We start from the raw sequence: 27,758 nt of genomic DNA, 5'->3' as shown, positions 1-27,758 counted from the left end.
TGGGTCTAGCAGATAAATGGCATCCTGGGGACCTGTGAGAGGAGCAGATTTGTCCTCTCCATCATGTTTTTTGGTTCTGCAAAGTCATATTCCCCAAACCATTCCTATGTCCATGATCATGATCCAAGAGATATTTTCTTATAGCAGACAGCAGGAGTGAACCAAATGAAAAAGGACAGGATAGAAAAGTGTTCCACAAGACTCATCATCTGTTACGGAATCTGGCCTTAAGGGTCGGGGTACCTATGACCTGAACTGCCACCCACCCACACACGCACACACACACACACACACACACACACAGGAGGGAAATTCTAGATGGCAATACAGTGTTCAGTGGAAAATGTTAGACCCACACCTTTTCATGGCATGATTGAAGCTTTATACAGGGAACCCAAACCCACATGCATGAATGGGACAAAATTAGTTCAAGCTATAGCAAATGGTTAATCATTTCAATTTGAGCATTGGATGATATTTGCCAAATATCACTTAATACATATGCAATTCTTTTGCAACTTCAATTGTTTTTTCCAACTAAAGAGGCTTTAAGCTGTAAAGGACCCCCTGTAGTCACCACTTTGTTGAGGCCCCAAGTGCTGGGGGATACAGCCCTTTCCCTGTGCCTCAAGACAGGAAAAGCACAAGAATTAGGAGAGATTTCAGATTTTTAAGAAACAAATCTAAGACACCAAACTGTCCTACTTCACGGCATCACCTGAAAGGCTCAGCCCTCTCACCTCTTTCCAATGAAGAACTTGAACAGCTGACCTCCATCTGATCTCCTGAACACTGGCTTTGAATGACAAGACACACCTGAAAGATGACAAGGCCCAGCTGGGATGGTCTGAAGTACTTAGTCCCAGTGGGGATGTCGATGGAAGATCCCGCATCTTACGAAGCTGACTCTACTGACCCACTCTCCTTAAGAAACTACCTTCAATAGAGGGAATGTTGCGTTGTCCACTATAGCACAGTCACTGTAGTTCTTAAAAGACTTTATTGATTTGAAAGGCAGAGTGACAAAGTGAGAGGGAGATGCAGAGAAACATGCTCCATCTGCTGGTTCACTCCCCAAATGGCTCCACTGCTGGGGCTGGGCCTGGTAGAAGTCAGGAGCTTCCTCCAGTATTTTCCTTCTGGGTGGCAGGGGCCCAAGCACTTGCACCAGCCTCTGTTGCTCTCCCAGGTGCTTTAGCAGGGAGGGTATAGGAGGTAGAGCAGCTGGGACTCGAACCAGCACCGATATGGGATGCCTGCACTGCGGTGGAGGTTGAACCAGCTACATCACCATGCTGGCCGCCAGTCACTGTATTTACAATTAAGACACACTTTCCTATTCAAACTCTTAGCAACCTCAGGAAATGGTGCATTGTTCTGCTTCACAAATGACTCCTTTCAAGGAATCTCCCTAACAATATGGAGTTTGTCAGCAAGAGTAGTTTGCAATCAAAGCAACCTTAACTAATATTCATTTCCCCATTTTACAGTAAAGGAGTCTGAGACAAAGAATTAAATATTTGTTTAATATCACCTACCTAATAAATGACATAACTGACACAGAAGTCAGTATATGATTCCAAAATTAATCCTATTAACCATGATGCCATGCAGCTTCTAATCACTGTAAAGTTTTTTCTTCCTCTTGTCCTAAGAATTGACTTGTGTTTTTCCCTATTTATTTTCATGCTAAATAAATGTTGACCCACATTTTAAAGGGCCATCCAGGAACTAGGACAGAATCTATGGGAGCCTCAATGTTAAGTTGGATCGCCCACAAATAAATCAAGTCTTTAGTTCTTATTAGGACTCAAATCTCAACAACTGAACTGGAACAGTTTGGCTTCATTGGCAAAGAGAAGATGTGTCGCTTCCCCATTCACGGAGGAACGACACAGGACCCTGCGCTGTTCTTTTGTCTGCTCAGCCCTTCCCGGGTTTGCTGCTGGTTCTTCCCGGGTTCCTGTGGAGGGGCAGCTCCCCCTGCCACTTTCCCCACTTCCGCGGGGGAGCGGCACACTGCCAGCCGGCTCTCTCGGGGGCTGCTCAGATGTTATCCGGATGTTCCTGGTGCATGTTGTCTCTCTCCTCCTCTATAGTTCTCTTCTACCAATCCCAACTCTGCTACCCACACGCCGAGCACACTGCTCTCCTCCAGTCAGGAGCAAGATCAGCTCCTGCAGCTCATCAGTCAAATTGGCGAGGCAGCTGTGTAGAAGTTGTTTACTCCTCTCCCAGCGCCATATTGTGGGAGAGCAGATGCATAGAATATGTCTTAATTCCAGTAACTTAGTCTAGTCCAAGTTGCTCCCCACAGTTCCCCCTTTCTTTTTATTTTTGGCGTTGATACGCGCCTGTCTTCGGTGCCCCGTGGCACACACTCTGCTCTGCTTGCTAGAGTTGCCCACAGGTGCTTACAAGCCCTACCAATCAGGCAAACTGAATCCGGGTCCTCTCTTTGCCATGTTGTGAGGAGGTTTTTAGGCGCTGATGCGTGCCTGTGTTCGGTGCCCTGCAGTGCATGCTCCACTCGAGCTGCCTGCAAGTGCTTATCGCCTTACTAATCAGGCAGACCGAATCCAAGCCCTCTCGTTGCCATGTTGTGGGGAGGCCTTATTTTTCTCTATTTCTCTATCTCCAGGCATTCCTCTCTCTCCTATTTTACTTCTATCTGCCAGCATTCCTATTTCTCTCATTTTACTTCTAAACTTCTGTTTCTCTTATCCCCATGGCTTCCCGGCGCCCGCCCCGAGGCGGCTTCCCGGCTCTGGCGGCTTCAGCCCGCGCTTCTCTCATCTGCGCGGCTTCCTGGCTTTGCGCGCGCTCCGCGGTCTCCGCGCCCTTCGCGCCCGCACCACGGCCTCCGCGCCAGCCCCGCATTCTCCTATCTACTCGCCACCCGTGTGCTCTCTCCGCTTGTGCCCCGCGTGCTTTCTCTGCGCTCGGCGGCTTCCGCGAATCACGGCCTAGCTCACGTTTCCGCTACCGGTCTTCAGTCTAAGTTCCCTGGGCCAACCTGACGAATTCCAACCTAGCTTACGTCTCCGCTTTTCGGTTTGGCTTCCCATCTTTTTGCTCCCCGGGCTGACTTGACGAATCCCAACCTAGCTTACGTCTCCGCTTCGGCCTGCCCCCGCGGCTTCACTTTCCCTAGCTTATATCTTTCTCTACCCGGTACTTTTCCCTAAGTTTCTTCCAACAATATTTCTCTCATTTCTCCTGGCTTCTCCCCACAGTCCGTATCCCAGTCTGTTTCTTCTAGCTTTCACTTTCACCCCTAGATTTCTCCCGGCACTTTTTCCGTCCGGCTTTTCCCTAAGCTCTTCCCTAGTCTCTCTCCGGTATTTTCCCACTTCTTCCCTCCTAAGTTTCCTATCCGAGTCACAGCACCATTATGTCGCTCCCCCATTCACGGAGGAACGACACAGGACCCTGCGCTGTTCTTTTGTCTGCTCGGCCCTTCCCGGGTTTGCTGCTGGTTCTTCCCGGGTTGGCTGGCAACCCCTCCACCCCCGTGGAAGGGCGGTTCCCCCTGCCACTTTCCCCACTTCCGCGGGGGAGCGGCACACTGCCGGCCGGCTCTCTCGGGGGCTGCTCAGATGTTATCCGGATGTTCCTGGTGCATATTGTCTCTCTCCTCCTTTATAGTCCTCTTCCACCAATCCCAACTCTGCTACCCACACGCCGAGCACACTGCTCTCCTCCAGTCAGGAGCAAGATCAGCTCCTGCAGCTCATCAGTCAAATTGGCGAGGCAGCTGTGTAGAAGTTGTTTACTCCTCTCCCAGCGCCATATTGTGGGAGAGCAGATGCATAGAATATGTCTTAATTCCAGTAACTTAGTCTAGTCCGAGTTGCTCCCCACAAAGATGCATATGTTACACGTGGTCAAGTGATCATCTTCAGAAGAAAGAAGGCTGGGACAGACTCAAGACAAGTTAGACTGTTCCCTCTGTCTATTGGTACTTCACAAGATGGTTACTAAGCATTTCAACCATCCATTCTGTCTCCATTTTCTATATACAAGCACCTCTAACACTGCTATTCCTGTTGTGGTGCCAGCAGAATCAATGGACACCTCTTTTGAAGCCCAGGAGAGGACACAGTTTGGGATAGGTGGGGCACTCAACCTTAAGGATTGTCTTAGGATTATCACAACTGATACAAATGATCAACTCTAGACATAGGGTTAATACTTTAAGATTAGCAATGAGATGCTGTGATCAAGTTGATGTTATTATGGTAGGTGGGTTAGCATTCCTTAATACAAAAGGAATCATGTTATTGTACAAAGAGGACGTCTAACACTTGTCCTACACCTTTTTTTTTTTTTCCAGATATGCCTATGGTAGAACAGTAAAAGTTTTGTTAGAAATAGGGGCCCAAGGAAATCCAAGAAAGGTTGGGGTCTCCTCTCTTGACCTAACTCCCCCACTTAGAAATGAACATTTTCATCTGCTCACCCTTTGTTCCGCTACAGACTTCTGGCATATCATCTATTATACCTTAATATCTGCAATATTTCTCTTTGTGCCCTTGGAAGAGCTATACAGTCTTTGATCAAAAGTAGGGGCTTTGTTTTCTTTGCATTTCCAGCATCAAACACAGTGCCTGGAACATATTAAGTCCTAAATAAATGTCTGTTCCATCTACGAAAAAGATAGTCTGCAGAGAAGATATTCCACAGAGAAGTCAGTTTCAATACAGAAAAACAATGTCATTGGGAGGCTCTATTTTCTGTCGTAACAGAGTGGAGCCCTATCATTTTTACACTCCACTGATTCATTCTGAACATGGTGTCAGGAACAATACAGGGGCAAAAAACAATTAGTAGGGGAACAAAATAATCAGTTGAACCGTCTGGGATTTGAGCAATGTATAGATCAAATGTCTTAAATTTGCTAAGCTCCTTCTCATTTGGCCAGAATGGATGATTCCTGGCTGCACTGTACCAAGAATAATTGTCCCTCATACATCCCCCATCAGCTGCCTTTTAATGACTAGTCAGAAGTGACAATGCGAAAGGTACAGTGACTTTCATTGTACTTGGCAAATTTTGGACTAATTCCCATGGATTCGCCCTTGGACTAGGTGAGTTCACAGAAAACATGTCTACAAGCTGTCTACAGTCATTGCTCCTTGTATCAAACAACCACAAAGCCCCTGACCCAGGAGGGGACTTCAGAGGAAGACCTCAGATGTATGAAATGACCATTGGTTTTTCACACTTCCTTTGTAGACAGAGGAAGATCTGCAACACCTCAGCTTACATAAAATTGTTTCATAGATATATGAGGTCAAATGACCTTTTTACTTCCACAAACAAACACCAGGGTAAACTACCCTACAAAGTTATTTGTAAAGAGTCCAGTTGACAGACTGACCAGTCCCATTTCGCCTATCTCTGTCCTACCTGGCTGCCTCATCATGTTTCATGCTCTGGTCACTGCTGCCTTGAACTCAGTAAAGCTGAATTTAAATTCATTAAGCTCCAAGAAAGCTCCCCTTTTCTGCTTCACCTGGGGTCCTGGATCCTGATTTTGGTCTGATTGTAGATAACGTTTGCAGTTCTCTTGAGCCAGTAACGAAGTTTACCTCACAGAAAAATTCCTTGAGAACACTTTCTTGGCTGTCAAACAGTCCCTGTTCCAGGCCTGGTCCACAATCTCTCCCCATCACATAGCTTCTGATACTCAGACACCTTCTGGCCACTGCTAGTCTTTAGGGAAGACACTGCAGGTCTCTCCCTAGGACATCCTTCCCCTCTGAAGTCTGAGGCCCTGCTACTCTGCTCCATCAACGAGGCCATGCTGCTGCCTTGTGGAATTTCATGACAGCTTCATGTGGAAGGGTCTCAACTTCTTAGACAAATAAACCATAAGCTTCTTAAGGCCAGGAACCATGACTATTACCTATGCCGTATCCTCAAACACTGGAGTTAAACCCCTGGCAAAAACATCGTAACTCATGGAAATTATCCTTTCATAGAAGAGAGGCTCACAATTCACAGCCAGCTTGAGTCTGTGTAACTGGAAGTTAAACAATAGACAACAGTCCAAATACATAGTATACCCTGCCATATGCTTGCCTTGATGGTGACCCTTTGCTCAACCTTTGTCTTTGCCCTTTGCCTAAGCTAAATTTATTCCAAGTATTAGATGCATTCTTGCCTTCCAGCACTCTGGCTCAATCCAAATGGTTAGCCCTCACCTCTCCAGCCACCTGCCATACCCTTTCTTCCTTCCCAATCCAAACTTGGTTCACAAAGAAAGCATCCAGCCCATTTTGGATTTTGATCAGATTCTCAAGTTGGCCATGTTCTCACACCTGTCCCTTGGTACCTGTTGCCCTTTCTGCCTCAAGTAACACCTCTTCTTTGCCAAGCTAACTCCTCCCCCTATTTCAAGGCTGAACTTCTATGTTTCTTCTTTGCAGAAGCTTTCTCTGAATCCTTCAGAACACTGGATCCCTTTACAAAGGCTTGCCAAACTTCTCTGTACCTTCCCCTTGGTGATGTTTCTGAAAATATTACCAAACAATCACTGTCATTAAATATTTACGCTATTTCAGGAATTAAGTCACTGAATCATCATCATCTAGTGAGGAAGGTGCCTGATTATCTCCATTTTCTAAATTAAGAAATCAAGTCTCAACCAAACTGAAAACCTTGATGAAGTTCCTGGCACTCCAGATTTTTCATCCAGTCTGCACCCCTAATTCATGCTCTTAATAACCACTACTCCCTCTCGCAAAACTCACCATGTTTGTAATTTGTTACTTAATGGCTAAATATTCCCTTAGTCAGCAAGCTCCATAAACAGTGATAGCTCTGTCTTGTTCAGTATTCTCTGCCTGAACCCTGACCTAAGAGCTAAACACATAGAAAGCATTCAAAAAGCCTCTGTTAAATGAAAAAATTGAAAAAGCCAGTGAGTTAGCCCTCTAGGAACCCACAAAGAGAATTAATTCCCTGTCTAAACTGAAGATATTTAATAAAAATGTATTACGATCATAATAAACATTGTATATTTTCCCTTTTTGGCAGGCCAATGCTAGCCAAACATATTCAAAGATTCCAAAGTAGAACAGATAATACCCAGCTATTAGTGAACTCAAACACTCTTGGTTGGAAGCAAGCAAGCAAGCACAGGTCAGTCTAACAGCATGGGCTGTCCAAGGATATACTTGTAACACCTCACCCTCCACTCAGAGCCCTACAGTCACACCCTCAAGGACTTACCCCTTTCACAGGTTCTTCCCCAGTAGCCGGTGCCAGTGCAGTCGCAGATGAAGCGGTTCCAGCCATCCTTGCACACTGCGTTGTTCTTGCAGGGGTAACTATCACACTGCTTGGCGCTCATCCGGGAGCAGGAAGACTTGACGCCCGCAGCATTCTGCATTTCCGCCAGCTGCCGTATGTTCTTGCTGCGCCCGTCGATGAACAGGTCACGAATGCAGCCCACATAGCCATAGTTGAGCATGGCAGTCCAGAGCTCGGTGGGGAGGATGAGGCCAGCACGGTTCTCGGGCAGCCCACCTAGGTACATGTCCCCTTCCAGGTCCAGGATCTCACTCTCCCCACTGGCGGTGAAGGGAGTGCGCCTGCTGTTCACTGATATAGTACCTGGGTGGGAGGAGGGGCAGAGTGAGTGGAATCTCGGGTGAGGCTGCTAGCTAATCAACCCAAGGAAGGGAACCCAGCAGGTAGGCTCTTAGATCAGCATTACCTGGCCAGGAAATGTCGAGCAACGCAAGCAAGGAGATGAAATGCTGCATGATGGTAGAAAGGATTGCGTGAGCTGTTTGGTTCTAGTCTCTGACATCTAAGCCTGCCTAACCCACTAGGGGACTCAGGAAAACCCCAGCGGCCATCCTCCCCTGGTTTATCTTTTCTCTGCCTGACAGTCCTGTCTGCACCTACCTCCCAGCAGTACCTCACAGGCTGTTTAGCCTTACAGAAGTGATTGCACCTGCCTGTGCTTCAATCTCCTTAGCTGTAAAATTAGAAAAGAATTGTTCCTACCTGCCAGTCTGGTGTGATATTAAATGGTGTAATAGAAGTCAGGTGATTTTAATAGGGCTGAGACAGAACAAGGGCTCTGTAACATTTGCCTGTGTTATTGTCATGGCTCATCAGCCCCAAAAGGTTGGAACTTCTGCCTCTTTCCTCCCTGCACTGATACCCTCTAACCTGGGCATTAACTACAAGCCTTGCCAGTGGGTATTTTGGCATACCCTTTTAAAATCGTATTTATTTTCACTGTATTTGAAAGATGGAGAGCAAGAGCGAGATATACAGAGATTTTCTATCTGATGGTTCACTCCCCAAATGAATGTAGCAGTCAGAGCGGGGCGAGAGAGTTCAAGAGCCTGTAACTCAATCCAGAGCTCTCATGTTGGTGGCAGAGACCCATGGACTTGAGCCATCCCCTCTGCCTCCCATGGTGCACATTAGCAGGAAGCTGGAACTGAAAGCAGAGCTGGGATTCAAACCAGGGCTCTCTGACACGGGGTGTGGGCATAGCCACTGTGCTTTGATGTGCTATGAAAAGGCACTGTTTTTAATAGATTGTAACTGGAACATTTCTTTATTCATTTAATAAACATACATGAAATGCCTCTTCTCTCCCTGGAGTAGTTCTAGGCATAGAAAAGAACTCGATGAGTGCATCTCTCCTCTCATTGAGCTGATGTACAGAGCAGAGGGACAGAAAGTGAAAAAAATCATAAGGGAAAATGGCTAGAGAGTGCTATGAAGACAGTGTGGCAGAAGCCCTTGTTTATACTATAAAAGGTAGAATCAGTGAAGGCCTCTCACATGGAAGCTGAATCAGGTGTTAAGGAGGACCCAGCCACGCAGAGAGCAGGGGAGAGACCACACAAGGCAGAGGGAACAGCAGTTTCAAAGTCCCAAGGCACAGAAGAGTGTGCCTAGAGGAAAGCAAGCCAGAGGGAGTGAGTGGGGCTTTAAGGCAGAGATAGACAAGGGCAGAACAACGAACACTATCGAATGAGCTTCTAGAAGGTGTGACCCGGCACCTGACTTGGGAGCAGGGATCCCAGTCCTAAAGGCTTTCTGGCCTAGGCCAGTGCGTGCACCACTTTACAACTCAATGTCCTAAACTTCACAATCAAAGGAATGGAGTAGGTGCTATCTACACATCTTGCTGGAAGTTTTAAAAATGTATATTTATTACTGCTGAAGTGATTATGGGTAGCCAGGTGGCCGAGCAGGGCCGGCTATCTGTCAGCCTTCACTTCTCAGTCTCATCCCCTCAGTTGTGAAAGGTACAGCCTGAAGGGCAGTGGAGAGCAAATGAGATCATGAAAACGAAGTGCACTCTAAATTACAACGTCAACAGAGAGAAGAGGAGGAAGGCCCTTCGGGGGCTGCGAGGTGGGCAGTGGAGGCTGACAATCTGCTTTCCTGATTCTTTCGGAGTGGTTTTCTCCTAGAGAAATGGGCTTTGCGTGTTTGCTGCTTAATCTTTCAAAACCTGCACGATAATAAACATTTCCTGGCCAGCATCTTTAGCGTTTGATGTGCTCTTTTGGACTTCATTCCCAAAACAAGCTTTAAGGTATGAGTGGTGAGTTTTTCTATTTTATAGATAGGTGAGCTTTGTATCTCTGAACTGTCTTCTCCCTTTCAGTTTCCCTTCTTCACCCCAGATATAGCTACAGGGATAATGTGATCAGCAGCTAAAAGGGAGAGATATTAATTCCCAGCTAAGGACAGTACTGGGATCGATTTAAATTCTGGAGACTTCAGTACATCCTAAGGAAAATCTACCCTCCGAAAGTGTGACTACAACAGTGTAGAATACATTTATCAAGTCTTAAGACTCAGCTCCCCATCCTGGGGAGTGGTCATAAAAGTTTTTAGTTCCCATGGGGCGGGCTCTGTGGCGTAGCAGGTAAAGCCACTGCCTGCAGTGCTGGCATCCGTTATGGGCACCGGTTTGACACCTGGCTGCTCCTTTTCCAATCCAACTCTCTGCTATGGTCTGGGAAAGCAGTAGAAGATGGCCCAACACCAGGTTCTAGTCCCAGTTGCTCTTCTTCCAGTGCAGCTCTCTGCTGTGGCCCCAGGAGGGCAGTGGAGGATGGCCCAGGTGCTTGGGCCCTGCACCCACATGGGAGACCTGGAGGAAGCACCTGGCTCCTGGCTTCGGATCAGCGCAGCGCACCGTTCGTAGCAGCCATTTGGAGGGTGAAGCAACGGAAGGAAGCCCTTTCTTTTTGTCTCTTTCTCTCACTGGCTAACTCTGCCTGTCTCAAATAAAAAAAAAATTAAAAAAAAAAAAGAGAAGATGGCCCAAGTGCTAGGGCCTCTGCACCCACATTTGAGACCCAGAGGAAGCTCCTGGCTCCTGGCTTCAGATCAGCCCAGCTCCCACTGTTGCAGCCATCTGGGGGGTGAACCATGGGGTGGAAGACCTCTCTCTCTTTCTGCCTCTGCCTCTCTGTAACTCTGCCTTTCAACTAAATAAATAAATATTTTTAAAAAAAGTTTGTAGATCCCTTCACAGTCATGTTATTCTCAGTGATGATTAGGGAAGGAGGTGCCCCACTTAGATACACTCGATTTTATAAATACCAGTTTTTGCATATGCCTATAACTAAAAACAGACTATCAGAAAATATTTTCATGAAGACATGAAGTTTAATGGATCATATGAAAATTTTAAGTTACACTGCTTTCAGGGGATGAGTATTTGTTTACTCAGTAAGTTTTTACAGGCCTTGATCAAACTCATCAATACTTCAAAGAATAGCCAATGCTATAGCCTCCAGGTATGGAATTCAAGTCTGCTGGACTCCACACCTACTTGTTTAAGGCGGGTACACTGATGGTTCTAACAAAGTAAAACAAAACTGCTACACTGCTTGAAAAAACAATTAGTGTTAGGAATAAACCGGATACACTTAGGACAATTATAGTCTAACTTTTTGGTTGTGTCAAGGTCTAGGCTAATCAGACAAAAAATCCTTCAGTTACGAGCCAACTCCAGAGACCTCCCAGGGTTTTAATAATATTGTTTTGGTAATTCTGGAACAGGTGTCTGGTTCTGCCCTTGCTTACATCTTGTTAATAGAGAGAAACAGAGAGAGAGAGAGACTGATATATATTTTTTTATTTCTCTGTTAAAAAAAGCACAAACTGTTCATTCTTGCTCAACAAGCACATTTAATTTGGAGCTTCTTGGTTCTGATCAAATTCCAGACAATCAATAAAGATTCCTACTGGGCAATACAACATTCAGGCTACAGAGCGCCAGCATCTGCCCTCTGCACAGAGCCCACCCAGCTCCTCCTAAGGGCATGTTGCTCATTACTGCCATCGATCCAGCTCTGGGATTTTGCAGAAAAGCCACCTCACAGAAGCTCAGTCATTCTGGCGTCAGCTTTGGGGGACCTATTATTTTCTCTACTTAGACAAATGCACCTAAAAAGAAAATGTCCAAGTGAAGACTTCTTTATGTTCACCAGAGTGTAAATCCCTAGAAACAAGGCAAGCGTGGCTTAGACCCTTCCGGAGTATGTACGACCTAAACGGAGAGTCAGAAAATACATCTGAAATTCAAATGCTCTAATTTCTGCTCTTGGGGAAATGTCCTTCCTGCTAGCACAGAATGTGACCTTCACTGCCACATGGTCACAAAAAGCGAGGCAGGCTGTTCAGCATTCAGAAGCCCCAAACTCTCTATTTGTGTTTCTCCCTCTCTACGTTACTGTTCCAGAGTGGCTATGCACTGCCTCGGGCTAGCGTGTTTGATCTGTGGCTGCAGAAATAAACAAAGCCATTTAAACCAAATATAAAAGGATATGAACAGGAAGGGCGAGTTAGTGAGGTCTGAGCAAAGAGTGAAATATAGACTTTCACACCAAAGAAGGCTTAAAATTGAACATGACTTCAGGAAAAATCAATTTGCCTTTTCCTTTCTTGTCATAATTTCTCTGCAACATGACTCTTGCCAGTTCTTGAAGTGTGTATTGTTGCATAAACTCTTTGCTTGGTGAAGCTTATTCTACACTGTCATCACAGCATCTGTGATGTCACAATTGGTTTCTATGGTGATGAAAAGGGGTACAACAAGAAGAAAGAGAGGGGAAAATATCACACCAGTGACATGACAGTTGCTTTGGTAGCAGAGGCAATGCCACTTGTAAAACCCTCCTTTGTTCCAAGGTCTTAGAGCTAAGGCTGGAACAACGGTGCTGTGAATGACAGGGAGGACAAGCAGGGGAATGAGCCATTTCTGAGACACCTGTTTTGTTCAGATACATAATCTTAGGACAACCATTAAAGGGAATATCCAAAGAACAAGCATGCAAGTGCAAAAATTAAAATAAAAGATATGCAGCCACGAAAGAAACCGAGAAGCCAGAGCTAACCTCTCATTTCATTCGCACACCCTACCTGATCTGCCATCTCGCTGAATGTCCACGTGGTACCATTCCCCATCATTGGCTTTCTTCTGAGTGGCTTTCACCTTGATGGTGCCTGAGCCCATATCAAGCAGCAAGTACAGGTTGCCATCAAGAAGTTCCACGGCAAAGAAGTCTACTTTAGTGTTCTTCTGGCTCCGAGCATCCTTTCTCTCTTGGGGCTTTCCGTGAGTGAAGAGGATCAGGCCGTTGGGCTCGGTGGTGCGGAAATCAAAGGAGATGGAGCCCATACGCTTGGTGTTCCACTTGGGTAAGCTGATGTAAGCCTCTGGGGTCTCAAAGTTGATGGGGTCCAGTGTGGCCACATTCTCACACTTGAACACAACTTCACCATAGATTTTCATCTTGGTATCCCCAATTCTGGCCAGGCGAGACAGCTCCAGACGGATGTCATTATTCTTATAAACAACCTGTCAAAAGCCAAACAAAAGTGCCATAGGAATCAATCTTGCAAAAAGTATCTATCCATCACTCACTGGACATCCAGAATGGAGGTCCAAAGAAGAGGCTTCAGGACGTAATAGTCTGAAGCAACATGAAGAACATGAGACACAGCACTGATAAAAGCAGCTGAGGAGACGTCTGGGGGTGCACACAAGCGATGAATAAGCCTCTGCATTTTTATGGGAACCCTTTGTCTGTCTCCTTCTGGAAAATATCTTATGTTGTCAGAAGACCATGCAATATGAACTTGCAAGTAAAAATCAAGAGAGACTGAGCTGCAGGGAGCCAACTAATTATGATATACAAAGATTTTTACAGAGGCAACATCACTAAAAGAAAGGAAATAGCCTAACTGACCACCAATAACAGATGCTACATCTTTACTATGGAATACAATGTAGGCCTTAAAAATGGCCTATTTCTTCTGATTTTCACATGGAAAATCTCCAAGTCATATTTGGTGCAATCGGCAAAGAACAGGACAAAATGTGCACTCTGCTGTCACTGTGTGAAAGCGTGGAAGGGGTTTAGGAGGGTGTTACATATGTTATATGCATATATGCTCTTTTGTGCATAAAACATTTTTGAAAGGAAAAACAAAGAACTGTAAAGTTGTCATCAGGAGTGAATTTGTGAGATAAATACTTGAAGTGTGAAAGAGACATATATACACATACGCATCTATTTTTAACCATGTGACTATATTACTTTAAAAGCATGGCAATGAGCATTTTGTCTAGTGGTTAAGATGTTGCTCGGGACATTGTAGAGTGCCTGTCCTGGTCCCACCCCCAATTTCAGCTTCTTGCTCACGTGCACTTGAACAGATGATGGCTCATGTAGTTGGGTTCTTGGCATCTACATTGAGACTTGGACTGAGTTTCTAAGTCCCAGCTTTGGCTTGGCCCAACTGGCTGTTGTGGGCATTTGGGGAGTGAAGCAGCAGATAGGAACACTCTATATCTCTATATCTCTATGTCTATCTTCCTGCCACTCACTCAAATAAAATGCATTTTAAAACATTTTTAAAGAATGATTGTTAAGAGTTGTTAGAGATGGGCCAGTATGTGGCATAGCTGGTAAAAGCTGCTGCCTGTGACGCCAGTATCCCATATAGGAAGTGGCTGCTCCACTTTCAATCTAACTCCTTGCTAATGTGCCTAGCAAAGCAGTAGAAGATGGCCCAAGTCATTGGGCCCCTGCCACCTACATGGGAGACCCAGATGAGGCTCTTGGCTCCTGGTTTTGGTATGGCCCAGCCCTGGCTGTTGTGGCCATATGGGGAGTAAACTGGCAGATGGAAGAGCTCTCTCTGTCTCTCCCTCTCTGTAACTCTGGCTTTCAAATAAGTAAAATCCTAAAAAATAAAGAGTTGGTGGAGAAGGGGACTGTGGCTTTTGTTTAGTTTTTGAATATCATGTGCCTCTGTATGGTGGTAGAATGAGATATTCTGAAAATCTAATTTAATCAATTAGTTGATATTTTCTGTAAGGAAAATTATCTGCTTCTACCTATCTACTTCTGCATTGCCATGGCCTGTGTCCTACACAAAGGAGTCATGGAATATGAGGATGCCAGTTAGAAAAATCTATTAGGACTTTCTAAACCTGGTATAATCCATATAAAAGCAAAGATTAATCTCATTTCCCAAAATTAGCATTTCAAAAAGCATTCGCTCATATTAGAACTGAATATAGATGTAGTGCCCTGGGATGTTTCCTGGTGCTCTGAGCTCCGTGCAATGTCACATCCACACAACAATAACAAGCACAAATAGGTGGGAACGGGACTAACATCTGAGTAACAACCACATCAACCGCTTTGCAATTCGTCCACGTTATTCTAAGTCAGGATTCAAGTTCAGGTTCTGACCCTCTATTCGCTACTTGCAATCTGAGTGACCTTGGAAAAGCAATTTCTCCAGATCTATTTGCTCCTCTAAATTACAGACTGAGTAGACTACTTTGTAAGTATTAAATAATCCAATACATGAAAAACACCTGAAATGGCACACGGTAAGGGCACAGCAGTCTCAGCCTCATGGGGCAATGGCTGCGGCTCCTGTGCAGCATGTGTCATTCTCTGCACAGTCCTGAGAAGTCTGTATCACCACTTCTATTCTCAACAAAAAAATAAAACCCTTAAGAGCTCAAGTAAGTCTCTCAATCTTTCTCTGTGAGAGAAAGTTAATTGGACGGATCATTCCAGCACATATCATTTAATTCATAAGATTCAACTGGTGGACTATTTTCCTTGTTTCCCCTGTCAGCAGCAGGAAATCAAGCAGAATTACTTGCCTTTTAGTAAGTTTTATAAGAGTAATATACAAACCATGCAAATATTTGAAAATGCCTCAGCTAATATATAACCTTGATGTTGGAACTAACCATAGTCAATAACATTGAAAATAATAAAGCTAACGTGTATTGAGCACCTCCTACTAGGCAACGTGATATGCATTTAATATCCACCATCCTCTTAGATTCTGAAAACACCCATTTTTAATACCTTTAATCATTCCTTCATTTTACAGATGCAGAAACAGACACAAAGAGTAGTTATGGGAACAAAGACACACAACTTTGTGTGGCAAAGTGGCAGAGTAGGACTCAACCCCAGGCAGTTGGCTTCAAAGTCTGGGTGTCTTACCACTGCACATACTCGAGACAAGGCCCCACCAGCAGCGCCTGTGAAGCTCACCTTCACCATTAGATGGAGACTCATGCATGGCCAACTACCCAGCTGAGAAGCAGAATTTTTCATTTCGTTCTACTGGACTGATCATGTGCAAAGGTGTCCTGAGGCAATCACTCAAGTGAGTGAACCAGAAAAGAAACGAGTTCAACAACTGGCAGCTTCTGCTTTCTGACCCCCACTGCGTGTCTCAGCTTGGGAGATCTTTGTGTCAGAACCAAACTGGCTTTGGCTGTATTTGGGTGAAATGCCTATGACTGGAGTGCCTTGTAAATGTTAATTATTGATGTAGGACAACAGCTGATCCCAAAGGGACGAAGGCTTGGCTTCAGTGAACAAGAACTGGAAACAGGACCATGCATCTCCATAGGAGGCTGGGAACAAAGAGGAAAATAGAACAAGGCCTTTTAGAGGGATTCAGGGATTGTTAAAAAAAAAATAAATAAAGCCAGCTCTTGTGTGAGAAGGTGTGCAGCTGCAGCCTGTAACGGAGGGCAAATAGCCAGATGTGGGTTACCTGAAGGAAGCAATGGAGAATCAAGGGACAGAAACAGGCTGGTGAGAGAGAGGCAACCTTCTTTCAAATGTGCTTTGAAAGTGAGCCCTCAACCTTTTCCATGGCCCTGAACTTGATTGTCTGTTTGTACAGAGTTTCCACTAAGACAAATGGAGAACTAATGCCTTTCTCGGTGATGGTCTGGTAAACTTCCTGAATTCATTACAAAGGTGGGAGCTTCCAGACCTGTTCTTCAAACTCCCTGCATTCCACCAGGGCTGTTGTCAAGATCAAACGGGATGCTCTAACGGTAGAACATGTTCTAAACCAGCACAAAAGCATACGAAGAAATAACCCTACATATTCATCTCTCTAGCAGCATGGAGGCTCTGTTGGAAACTGTCAGGGACCCAGAAGTCTCCCAAGCCCTCCTACCCTGAGGAAAGAGATAGGAGGGCAAGGGTCTTGCAGCTCAGACAGGTAACTGATCAACCTGCTGCAGGCACCCTCACCTTCCCCATCCAACCTGTGCAGAAACCACAGTCATTTGCAAGTGTGCTCCCGACTTGGGGAAGTAGCGTGGAGGCAGCAAGCCCTGCTGGACTCCCTCCCAAGGCAAATGAGCATCTGCTACAATGTTCTCTGCTCCAATCACACTCTCAACTAAATGAATGTCCTCGACTGATTGACTGGACTAGGAAGAGATGCAGCGTCAAATGACAGAAAGTAGTCTTGGCTGACAAGTGGCCCCGCCGAGGAGCAATTACAGATAAAGTAGAAATGGTTCCCCATAGGGGAAGATGTCATACAGCCTGGGAAGCAGAGAAGCAGGGTCATGAAGAGTGACAGCCTGATCTCATGACCCCACCCATGCTGTTTGGACCTGTAGTAAGAATCTAAGGTTAGAGGCAGTCCGCATTCATAGACAGAGCCTCCTTCCTCCTTCTATCTTTGTCACAGACCACTCTGTTCTCAGCTTCCTGGGAACACATCACCACAACCTTATGCAGTAAAGCAAAAGAACTAGAACAGATGAGTGGATGTGGATATGGGGGCTGCATGGCCCAGGTGGCTGCCTGGCATTATGTCTTCAGTTGAACAATAGGAAGCTTACCACCGGGCCTACACATTTTCTTGTGTTTTTGTTTTGTTTTGTTTTTAGCATCTTTAATCTTCTGGAGATGTATATAGGCAACAATTTCAATATAGCCATGAGGTCAGCTTACAAGACTAAATCATTGATAGGCCCATGACTTGGCTACTGAGGACCACTGCACTGATCTGGGCCAGTGGAGGATACTGGAAGGTAAAGACACCAAGGGGCATTCTCTGAAGTGCCTAGGCCAGACAGATGAGAAGCAAGTATCAAGGTAGCTCAGATGGAGCGCTTTGCTCACTACAAGGAAAAGCCATAGATCTATTTATCCCCCACCAAAATTTAATCATCTGACCACAGATAATGAGGAAAGGAACTTTTTCTCTTCAGCTTCCAGTATGGTGCAGCTTCTAGAAAAAACTTTCAGCTAATCTTACTATTGTGTAACTTACCTACTCAGGATAAAATAAAAATGACGAAGCAACATTATGAAAGAATCTTGCTCCTGGGGTCTCCACAGCTTCTAATGTCCCTGTCCCACTTCTCCTTCTATCCCTCAGGCAACAGTGACTCCACTGTGCTGTGATGTCTCCCTCCTCTAAGCAGGCCACCTTGTTCATTTTTCACTTACAGCACTGGCTTCATCATCTTTGAATATGTATACATCTTGGATTCTCAACAGACCTCAGTCACCTTATGAACAACAAAAAACGCAATCGGCTTTAAAAACCTGAAATAAAACTGTATAGATACTTAATCCATGCTCATATATTCCTTAAATTAGATGTCAGCTCACATAGTTGTAGAGGGCAGTGGTTAACATCGTGAACTCTGGCATCCCCCCAACCAGGGTTTTTGAGTTCTGCTCCGCCCTTACAAGCTATGTCACATTGGGCAAGATATTTAACTGTCTCAGTCTAATTCTTCTATGGTAGACTACAGACAACTAGTCTTACTTTACAGGGTTCTAAGAAATAAATGAGATAATATTACCATCTATAAAAGTATTTTACGTAGCCCCTGGCCCTTAATAAGTACTTAATCAATGGTAGTTAGTACTATTAATTTTGTCATTTTCTTTGAAAATCCAGAAATCTATCAACAGACAGTATAGTTCAGCATGGAGCTGCTTGTATGGAAAGATTCAGAGGACAAGTTTTAAGCGGATTACCAGCTCAAGAGGCAGGGCCCAGCTAATGACAGACTGGATTTAACAAGCCTCGTTATGTACACAATGTGGACATGTGTGTGTATTCAGCCGCTTACTGTGACATCTATTAATTATGTATTTATCATATCATATCACAATATGTATCGCATATGTATGTTATATATGTCTATTGGTGCCCACTCCTTGTTGCTCTTTTTTTTTTTTTAAGATTTACTTTATGTATTTGAAAGGCAGAGTTATAGAGGGAGAGGGAGAGACAGAGAGAGGTCTTCCATCCACTGGTTCACTCCCCAAATGGCTTCAACGACTGTGGGTGTAGGATCCCAAACACTTGGGCCATGAGGGGCATTAGCAGGGAGCTGGATTGGAAGTAGAGCAGTCAGAACTCGAGCTGGCCAGTGCTGCAGGCGATGACTTAAGCCACTGAGCCACAAAACTGGCCCCTCCTTGTTGCTGTTGTTCTCTCTCCTTCCTCTCTTCCCTTCTTCTCTCACATATTTGCATCCCATACACTAACACAGATTTAGGATTCATTATCATTAACGGCATTTTTCTACCACAGTAGACCACTGACCGAATGCCAACAGTGCAATCCAAATACAAATGCAGCAGCAGATGGTCCTCTCAGCTCCCAAAGTCAGAAGAACCTACTATTTGGCATGATCAAGGCCACATCTGTATCTATGGGCTTGTTAACTGAGGTCAATAAACTGACTCTGCCTGCTGAGATGCAACTGACATCCAACCTGGGGCTCAGAGTCCCAACTGTTACATACTATGGACACTACCATTTTCATGCTTTGTATTTCATTAACAGCAGTGGGAATCTACCAAAGATAAAATCTAAGCAGCAGAAAGAGAAAATGGGAACTGCGATTCAGACTTGCAAGGTAGGAGACAGAAAATGTATAAGTTCTAGAGTTTAAAATAAAGGTCAAAGAGAATATATATATATATATATACACATATATATATATATATATATATATATATATACACCAGCAGTAGCATATTGAGAAGTAATCAAAATTTAAACTGTTGTGTGATCCTACACTTGATGGGCCAAACGAAACCTATCCACAGGCTGGATCTCACCAGTGGCCAGCAACTGATAATCTGTCATCTCTGGTTCCATTTGTAAGATAGTTTGGCTAGGAAAAGATAAAAGGGACACAAGGCCAGGTGCAGTAACAGGAAGAATCCAGACAAACCGATATTGAACTAGCAAAATCCTCAGTTCCTACTTCATTTTGACGGATCTATTCAGTCATTGGGGTATGAAAGAAGGCCAGCCAGAAAGAAATAAAGAGCCATGGTCCAGCCACTTGCTTGGGCCTCATGAAGCAAAGGATCATGGGTGCCAGCCAAGATCCTCCCTAATAATGTAAGCCTTTATAGCTTGCATTCAAGCACAGTTTAGGCTTAAATATTTATTTGCCAGATGGATTCTTTGTGGCAGGGAAATATCACACAGGTTTATGCCCACTGCTGGTGAGAACAGTAAGAGGTTAATAATTATTTTCCAATCCTGGGCATGATCAAGGTAAAGGTTTCTATTTTATTTGTTTCAAGAAGGAAAAATTTATGAGGAATTCTTGTTTTCAACTAAACCAAAAATAGGCTACCATGGATCCATGCATCCCATCGAAAAATTCCCAGCCAAATTACCCATTCCAAGTTTCTTGGGTATGTAGGTGTAGGCAGCCCATAAACAAGTCATCGACAAGTCAAGGTCAGTCTTGGCTTGTGGAATTCCTGGGATGAAAAAAAAGTCACCTATTCCCATGCTCTAGGAGAATGATCAAACAAGAACACTCTGCTAAAATTAACTATGTTGTGACTGTTTTGTAGAAAGCCTGATAAGTTGCTTGTATATGTTATTAACTTCTGAGTTGCCTTGAGCTGCAGCTGGTTATGCATAAATATCTCTGAGACACTGGAATAAACGAGCCTTGATCAGCCTTGTTGTCTTGGCTCCATTCTCTGTGCCCTTGTCCCTCTTTTCATTCCCACTCCCTCCTTCAGGTTCCGTTCTACTGGTTCGGCAGGCCTGCACGTGTAGGATACTGTAAAGGTTCATTCTTTCACAAAGAATATGACTTGCTGATTCAGATTTTATTACCCTCATATTGTTGACTAAGCTTTCACCAAATTAACAAAGCAAGAACTTGGCAAACACAGACCGAGACAGAGAAATTAAATATGAGCACTCTAGTAAGGGCTATAGTACTTCAAGATAGACTTGTCAATGAGTCATGAAAAAGTTTCTAGTTGCCAGTTGGTCTTTTTAGCCATGATTGAATAAGATAGATCAATGGGATAGCAAACACTCTGATCTCTAAGAGCCATGTTGGCAAATACAAGAGGACTTTAAAATGTTTGGATGAAATGGGGATAAAAGATGTTTATTTTGATGCAAAGGAATGTTAAGATCAATGTATACAAGAGATCTTCAAAAAGTTCATGAAAGTGTGTATCATGAAACAACTATACATGGATTTCAAGATTTTTTTTCCAACAAAATAAGCTTTTAATTCCATTTTCCATGAACTTCTAACAGTATCCTTGTGTGGGTCTCTATGTTCCCTTCCTGAAGATGGCACTCATTAACAGAAGCCATGTCCTCCCCTATTCATCCAGATGATGTCTCAGAATTCTTCTCTAGGCATTTAACCTCCAGGCACTAGACATAATCCTGTTGTTCACCAAAATAGCCAGCTTATTAAAAATCAACTAGCTATACTAGAACATTAGAAATAAAAAGTGCATATACATGTATTAAGTAGCCACTGCTCCTTTAGCTGAAGTCCATGGAGAAATAATGGAATGTGAGACATAATCTCTGCCTCTAACGTGCTTGGAGCATGTTAGGAAGGAGGATAGTGAATCCAGTAAGGTTAACTGGATTCACTATCAGGTTAACTTCAGATTCTTGATACACTGCAATCATGGATTCTTGAGTTCAACAAAAGAAGATATGGCAAGTAATTTTCATTTCACATCTCAAATTTAATCAACTAAAAGTGGCTATCTAGAGTGTGAAGTAGGCAAGATTGTTGCTGTGTGATCAATGGGCAATGTCTGCTGGGGGAATACGGAACAGTGACTACCAAGATAGGTATTTGCAGAACCTGGGTTAATTCTCTGACTAAATGACTCTCAGACTTGACATGGTCATGAGAGGTAATGGTGGTAGTGGTTGTGGTGGTAGTACTAGTAGACAGGACAATAGCTAACCTTAATGGAGGTTTTATGTGTCAGAATTAGAATGAGATATGTTTGTCCTACAGTGAAGGAGTGAATGCACAAAGATCTTTGATTGAAACCTTGATTCATGATGTATTTCTCTGCCTTCTGCTTTCAAGGAATGGCATATTGGATCTTCTACACTGTAAGCTCCATAAACACAAAGGCTGTGTGCTTCTTATATGCTGAGCAATGCACTACCAATATTTAGCAAAGTACCTAACACATGGTAGAGTTTCCATAAAGACACACTTTCATTTCCTGCATTTTATGATACACAGATTTTCCCAGAAAACACCTACATTTTTTGTCTTAGAATATTTGATGAGAGCACCAACCTGACTAGAGTGAAAGTTACATGACACAAAGCAAAGGAGCTAAGATCAGATGAGTGGGTGGTAACTGATTATGAAAAGCTCTAAAAATATATACATTATGCAATTGGGAAAAAAGAAAACTATTAGAGTAGAACGGAAGCTTTCAGTAGTTTGATTAGAAAGGTGACAACATTTAAAAGGTACTTTCCTGAATCACTAGAAATCTACCATTTTTATTCAAAGGACTAGAAATGACTCTAATCATCTCACTGTTTTCTTTGAAGATAACATGTCATTTCCTGCGTAAAATCTGTTGATGGCTCTTCATCAACTTCAGAATTAAATAAAAACTTCCAAGCATGATATAAAAGACTCCTTCTGATCTGGCTGCCACTTTATCACTTGCCAGCCTTACTGAAGTTCTGCATTTCCCTTCCAATTAACCATCCCACACAGAAGCCTTTCATGGATGCTTTTTCAAACAAAACAAAACAGAACAAAAAAAAAAAAACAGGGTTTTTTTTTTTTGCCATAGACCTTCTTTTTAAAAAAAAAAAAAAAAGATTTATTTTATTTATTTGAAAGACAGAATTACAGAGAAAGGTAGAGACAGAGGGAGACAGAGGTCTTCCATCTGTTGGTTCACCCCCCAGATGGCCACAAAGGCTGGAAATGAGCTGAGTTGAAAGAAGTCAGGAGCTAGGAGTTCCTTCTGGATCTCCCTTGTGGGTGCAGAGGCCCAAGGATTTGGGCCATCCTCTGCTGCCTTCCCAGGCACATTAGCAGGGAGCTGGACTGGAAGTGGAGCAGCTGGGACTGGAACTGGCATCCATATGGGATGCTGGGTGCTGCAGGCCAGGGCTTTCACCTGCTATGCCACAGCGCCGGCCCCTTCATGGATTCTTTACCTGGATAATGATGCTCATTATTTAAGACATGGTTCAAGCAGTATTTCCTATAAGACACTTCCAATATTCTTACCTCACTCTATCCCATCTACAGCTAATTTTCCCCTCTTGGCTCTGATAGCTCTATGTTCTAACTGCTATTGTAGCGTCAACACATCATGCTATGGTTGTCTTTCTCTCCTTGTAGACTGGGATCTTCTCAAGTGCAGGAAACTACTTTGTACTCTCGATGTCTCCCTGACACAAAGTACATGTTTGTAGGAGGAGGTAGGAGAATGGGGAGGAGAAAGGAATATCATGGATTTCTTCCTGAGGTGGCTATGACCAGTGAAGACTATAATACAGAAAGAAGCCTCTTCATTCTGCCTGACAAGAAGTGATGAGACAAGGAGGACAGACACTTAAAAGGCATTTGATGGAACCACTGAATATGTAGTTGAGTTTTTCCCAGTGTCCATGCTTGGGAAATGCACTTATATTTCGAAGGCTATCTATACGGAAAGCTCTGCACCCCAGAGTGGCAGCTGTCATTAGTTGATGTGCCTTGGCAGAACATTAATATAAGAAGTCCACAAAACCCAATCACAAATTCTGGTAAGAGATGAGTTGACAAAGTTCGGTACAAATACAGCTTCCCATGCTGTAAGCATGCTAAGGAGATAGTGTAAACCTCTTATATAACAATGTAGCTTGGACCTCCCATAGAAAATGCATATATGTTTTGAAATAGTACCCCAGAGCCATTATCCTCCGAACCCAGAGTCAAAGAACACGACTGAATCTCAGCAGTGAAAATTCTGACTGTAAGAAGCAACTTCCAGTTGTCACCAGTCATCAGAAGGTAGATGGCAATAGATAAACTAGACAGCTTATGGAGAGTTTGTATGAAAGGCACAAAGAAAGATGGAATAGTTGAAAAAAATATTACAAAAATATTCAGTGAAGCATAACCTTCATGATGTATTGCATAATTGACTGAAAACAGTAGTAACATTGGAAGCAAGCAAGTTTTCTAAGTAGCCCAAAAGACAGAAGTAACTGGTTTACAACCACAGATAATGACAGGTTTTACCAAGAGGCACTGACCAATGAGTGAGTTCTAGGAGCATTCTCTAACATGAAAAAGACAAGATCACACAGGGGTATCCTCTTGTTAGTGAACCCCACTCATTTATACAAAACACACATGGACCAGAGCTATGTGACTTCCTGGTGGCTGAGCCACTTCCAGTAGAGGTCCACCATCCGAGGCAACTGCAAACCAGAACTGCTAAGCACATCTGCTTCTAGCCTGATGAAGTCAGCTGGTTTTCAAAGTGTCCAAAGAGCTCCTCTTCAATAAACAGAAGATATGGGGAAAGTGATAGGAAGAATATCCCAGACTGGCAGGTAGCTGATAACAGAATCATTCCCAACTCGATGCAGAAGACAGCAAACAAGATTTGGGTTCAAACTGTCAATAATACAGATAGAAATGCTAGGATTCATAACTTTTCATATAAGGTTTTTATCCTTTGTAAACTTCCAAACCAAGACTCATGCTGTAAAGAGACCCTCCTTCTTCCTTGGGCTCCCTTTTAAGGTGACGGTACTTAGCCCAGTACTTAGACCTCTGACCTGACATTCCCTTAAGTGAACCTGCAGAGACCCAGTTGACCACTAGATGTCCCTTATGTATTGCAACACCACCTGAAACGAACTCAAATCATGATTTTTTTAAAGCTTTTATTTAATGAATGTATTTTTCATAGGTACAACTTTAGGAATACAGTGGTTCTTTCCCCCATACCCACCCTCCCACCCCGAATCCCATCCCACCTCCTACTCCCTCTCCCATCCACTTCTTCATTATGGTTCATTTTTAGTTTAACTTTATATACAGAGGACCAACTCTATGTTAAGTACAGATTTCAACAGTTTGCACCCACCCACACACACACACACAACATAGAGAATACAGTTTGAAAACAAGTTTTGCAGTTGTCAGTATAACTCATTAAGGACAAAGGTTCTACATGGGGCGTAAGTGCACAGTGATTTATGTTGTTCCTTTAACAATTAACACTCTTATTTATGATATCAGTGATCACCCAAGGCTCTTGCCAAGGGCGCCAAGGCTATGGAAGCCTTTTGTGACCACAGACTCCATCAGTATCAAATCATGATTAAAGATAGCTTTTCTAAGCCCTGGATTCTAGATACCAATTACAATTTCTACAATGGTTCACACTGCCTTATTTATATTGTGCTCATTTTTTAGTATGTAAAAGCATTTTATCATAAGATACCATATTATAGGCAATAGAAAACTATAATGAATTAAAATTATTTCATATTTATATAAAAGAATAGGTAAAAATGATAGAGAAATAGCTGAAGAGGAATATTGGAAGAAAGGGAAACAAGGTACCCAAAGAAGCCTAAACTTCATAATCACTGTTAGAAATCTAGAAAGATTTAATACAAATGAAGAAACCCAAAAAATCAGATCGAATTTAGATTCTCCAGATATTGAGATCACAGATTCTTTTGTTCAATAAAGCTAGTTATGGCAAATAATTTTCATTTCACATGTCTATTTGATCAATTAAGAGTGGCTGCCTAGGATACAAAGTAGGAAAGACTTGTGCTGTGATCAATGGGAAATGTTTGCTATGACTCAGGGAGCATGTAACAGTGACTCTCTTGGTCTGTATTTGCAGAACTTGAGTCTACTCTCTGGCTCAATGGATTCCAGACTTGGGATGACTATGGAAGGTGATGGTAGTGGTGTTAGAAATAGCAATTAAAATAAAATAGCCCTTAATGAAGGGCTTCCTGTGGTTCAGCTATTGTTCTTAATGCTCTGTGTGTAATAAATATCTAACCTTTGTGTTAAAAATATTCAAGCCAAGGCATGATACTAATTTTTGGAGTAAAAGAAAACAATATAATAATTCACCTGGACAGTAGATATAACTGAGAACTTTCCAAAGTAGTCTGATGTAGATGGTCATCCTATTTGAAGCTCACAACAAGTTAAGGCATAGGGGCAGCATAAAATATATTTTATGGCACATTTGCTGAAGCTAAGCTATCTGTTTAGCTCTGTTACTTGGAACTGTGTAATTAAGATTTCTTCAACTCTCCATCCCTCGGTTTACTCATCTTTGGAATGGAATGACAACAGTATACCAGCTCTGAGTATTAGGAGATAAAGCAGGTAATGTGTATAGACTATCTCCTGGGAGCTGATTAATATCACCCTTATTTTACAGGTGAGGAAATTGAAATCAGAGTTTTTAATTTCTATCCAAAGTCACACAATGGATCAAAAATGAAAACAAAGATAAGTCTGCGAATCAGAGTATTCAACAGCTATTTCTATCCTGCTTCTCTATACGATAAAACACATATTTCTTGAGGATCCTTCCTTTAGTCAAGTGTTCCTAGCTAAATTATAAAATTTAAAAATTTAAAAATCACAATAATCCCTCCTGCCTATGGCTCAGACTATCAGGTTATTATCAACTACATGAATGAGGCATGGAAAAAATATGGTCAGGAGCACCTGTTAAATCTGGGTATCTTTCCTGGGCTCATGCCCTCCTTAGGCTGTATAAAGGAGATGGAAAGGAGGTGGGGGAGCCAGAAAGTATCTGCACCCCAACTGAAACTACGAAAGCTCTTCCCTGCTTGATCATTGGAGAAATTCCTGTTCTGAATTTGAAGTGACTGGCTAGGGAACTCATCCTCTCCATCAGTACTACGTCACATCCATTGCCATTGACCACCCAGATCCTTCGGGACTCTGCTGATGAGATAATTGGCAAGAGCTACCATGGACGCAGAAGAGTGAGTGCCAGGCCAAATGAGTACACCTGTTCCCCCAGAACTGGACTGCAGTCTGCTCCCAACAAGCAGATGGTGTGAAGTGGTGGCCACTGCTCCCTGCCCAAGATTCAGACCAGCTCTTCCAGTTATCAGCTCCTTGACAGTATTAATTAATGGCTTATTTCCATAATGAGAGCTGGGAATGTTGCCATACACATCTGTTCAGTGTTATTAGACCTAAATTAAACCTTTCCCTACAGCAGCCCCTGGTTTCTTTTATTTATTTATCTACATTTAAAAATTTTATTTATTTGAGAGGCTGATGTGGCTGGACTCCCATCTGCTGATTCACTCCCCAGATGTCCACAGTGCCAGGGAGCTGGGAATCCAATCTTGATCTCTCACGGTGGGGCAGGAACACAATCATTTGATCTAGCATTTCTGCTTCCTAGGTCTGTGTTAGCAGAAGCTAGAATCAGGATCCAGACCTGGGATTCAGACTCAGGCCATCTGCTGTGGGATGAGGATATCTTTTTTTTTTTTTTTTTTTTTTTTTACAGGCAGAGTGGACAGTGAGAGAGAGAGAGACAGAGAGAAAGGTCTTCCTCAGCCGGCACACCGCACTGATCTGAAGCCAGGAGCCAGGTTCTTCTCCTGGTCTCCCATGCGGGTGCAGGGCCCAAGGACCTGGGCCATCCTCCACTGCACTCCCGGGCCACAGCAGAGAGCTGGACAGGAAGAGGAGCAACTGGGACAGAATCCGGTGCCCTGACTGGGACTAGAACCCAGTGTGCTGGTGCTGCAGGCGGAGGATTAGCCTATTGAGCTGCAGTGCTGGCATGAGGATATCTTAAATAGAGTCTTAACTGCTATGGTGGCTGACACCACCATCCCCATCCCTGTCCAGGCTTCTTTTAAATGAGCCATAAGTTGGGAAGTTGTTTACTCATGAGGTATGTCTGTAAGTGAACCATGAAGATCATGGTTCCTAGCTTGTTTCTGTAAAGAAACAAGACATATCGCTCCCCAATTTGCTGAATTATGTTCCCCAAACTATCCCTTGCTAATCACTAGAACTGTAAATGTTACCTTATTTGGAAATATGATCCTTATAGATGGAA

The 27,758-nt window shown here is 43.4% G+C and overlaps 1 protein-coding gene across 38 annotated transcripts in view; it reads right to left on the bottom strand.

The window, feature by feature from the left end:
- NRXN3 (neurexin 3) overlaps window positions 1-27,758 on the bottom strand; it is a 1,793,247-nt gene that overhangs the window by 1,182,989 nt on the left and 582,500 nt on the right. For all 38 annotated transcript variants that reach the window (XM_089322450.1, XM_070065303.2, XM_089322455.1 and 35 more), the window contains 2 exons: window positions 12,424-12,862; window positions 7,240-7,623 (listed from right to left, as the gene is read on the bottom strand). In XM_089322450.1, coding sequence (XP_089178576.1) covers window positions 7,240-7,623; window positions 12,424-12,862 — 823 coding nt within the window. The remainder of the gene's footprint in view (window positions 1-7,239; window positions 7,624-12,423; window positions 12,863-27,758) is intronic.

Source organism: Oryctolagus cuniculus, chromosome 20, assembly GCF_051225735.1.
Source record: "Oryctolagus cuniculus isolate XC-2025 breed Fujian yellow rabbit chromosome 20, ASM5122573v1, whole genome shotgun sequence".
Taxonomy (NCBI): domain Eukaryota; kingdom Metazoa; phylum Chordata; class Mammalia; order Lagomorpha; family Leporidae; genus Oryctolagus; species Oryctolagus cuniculus.
Note: the sequence above shows the minus strand (reverse complement) of the source record. Positions and strands in the feature narration are given on the sequence as shown.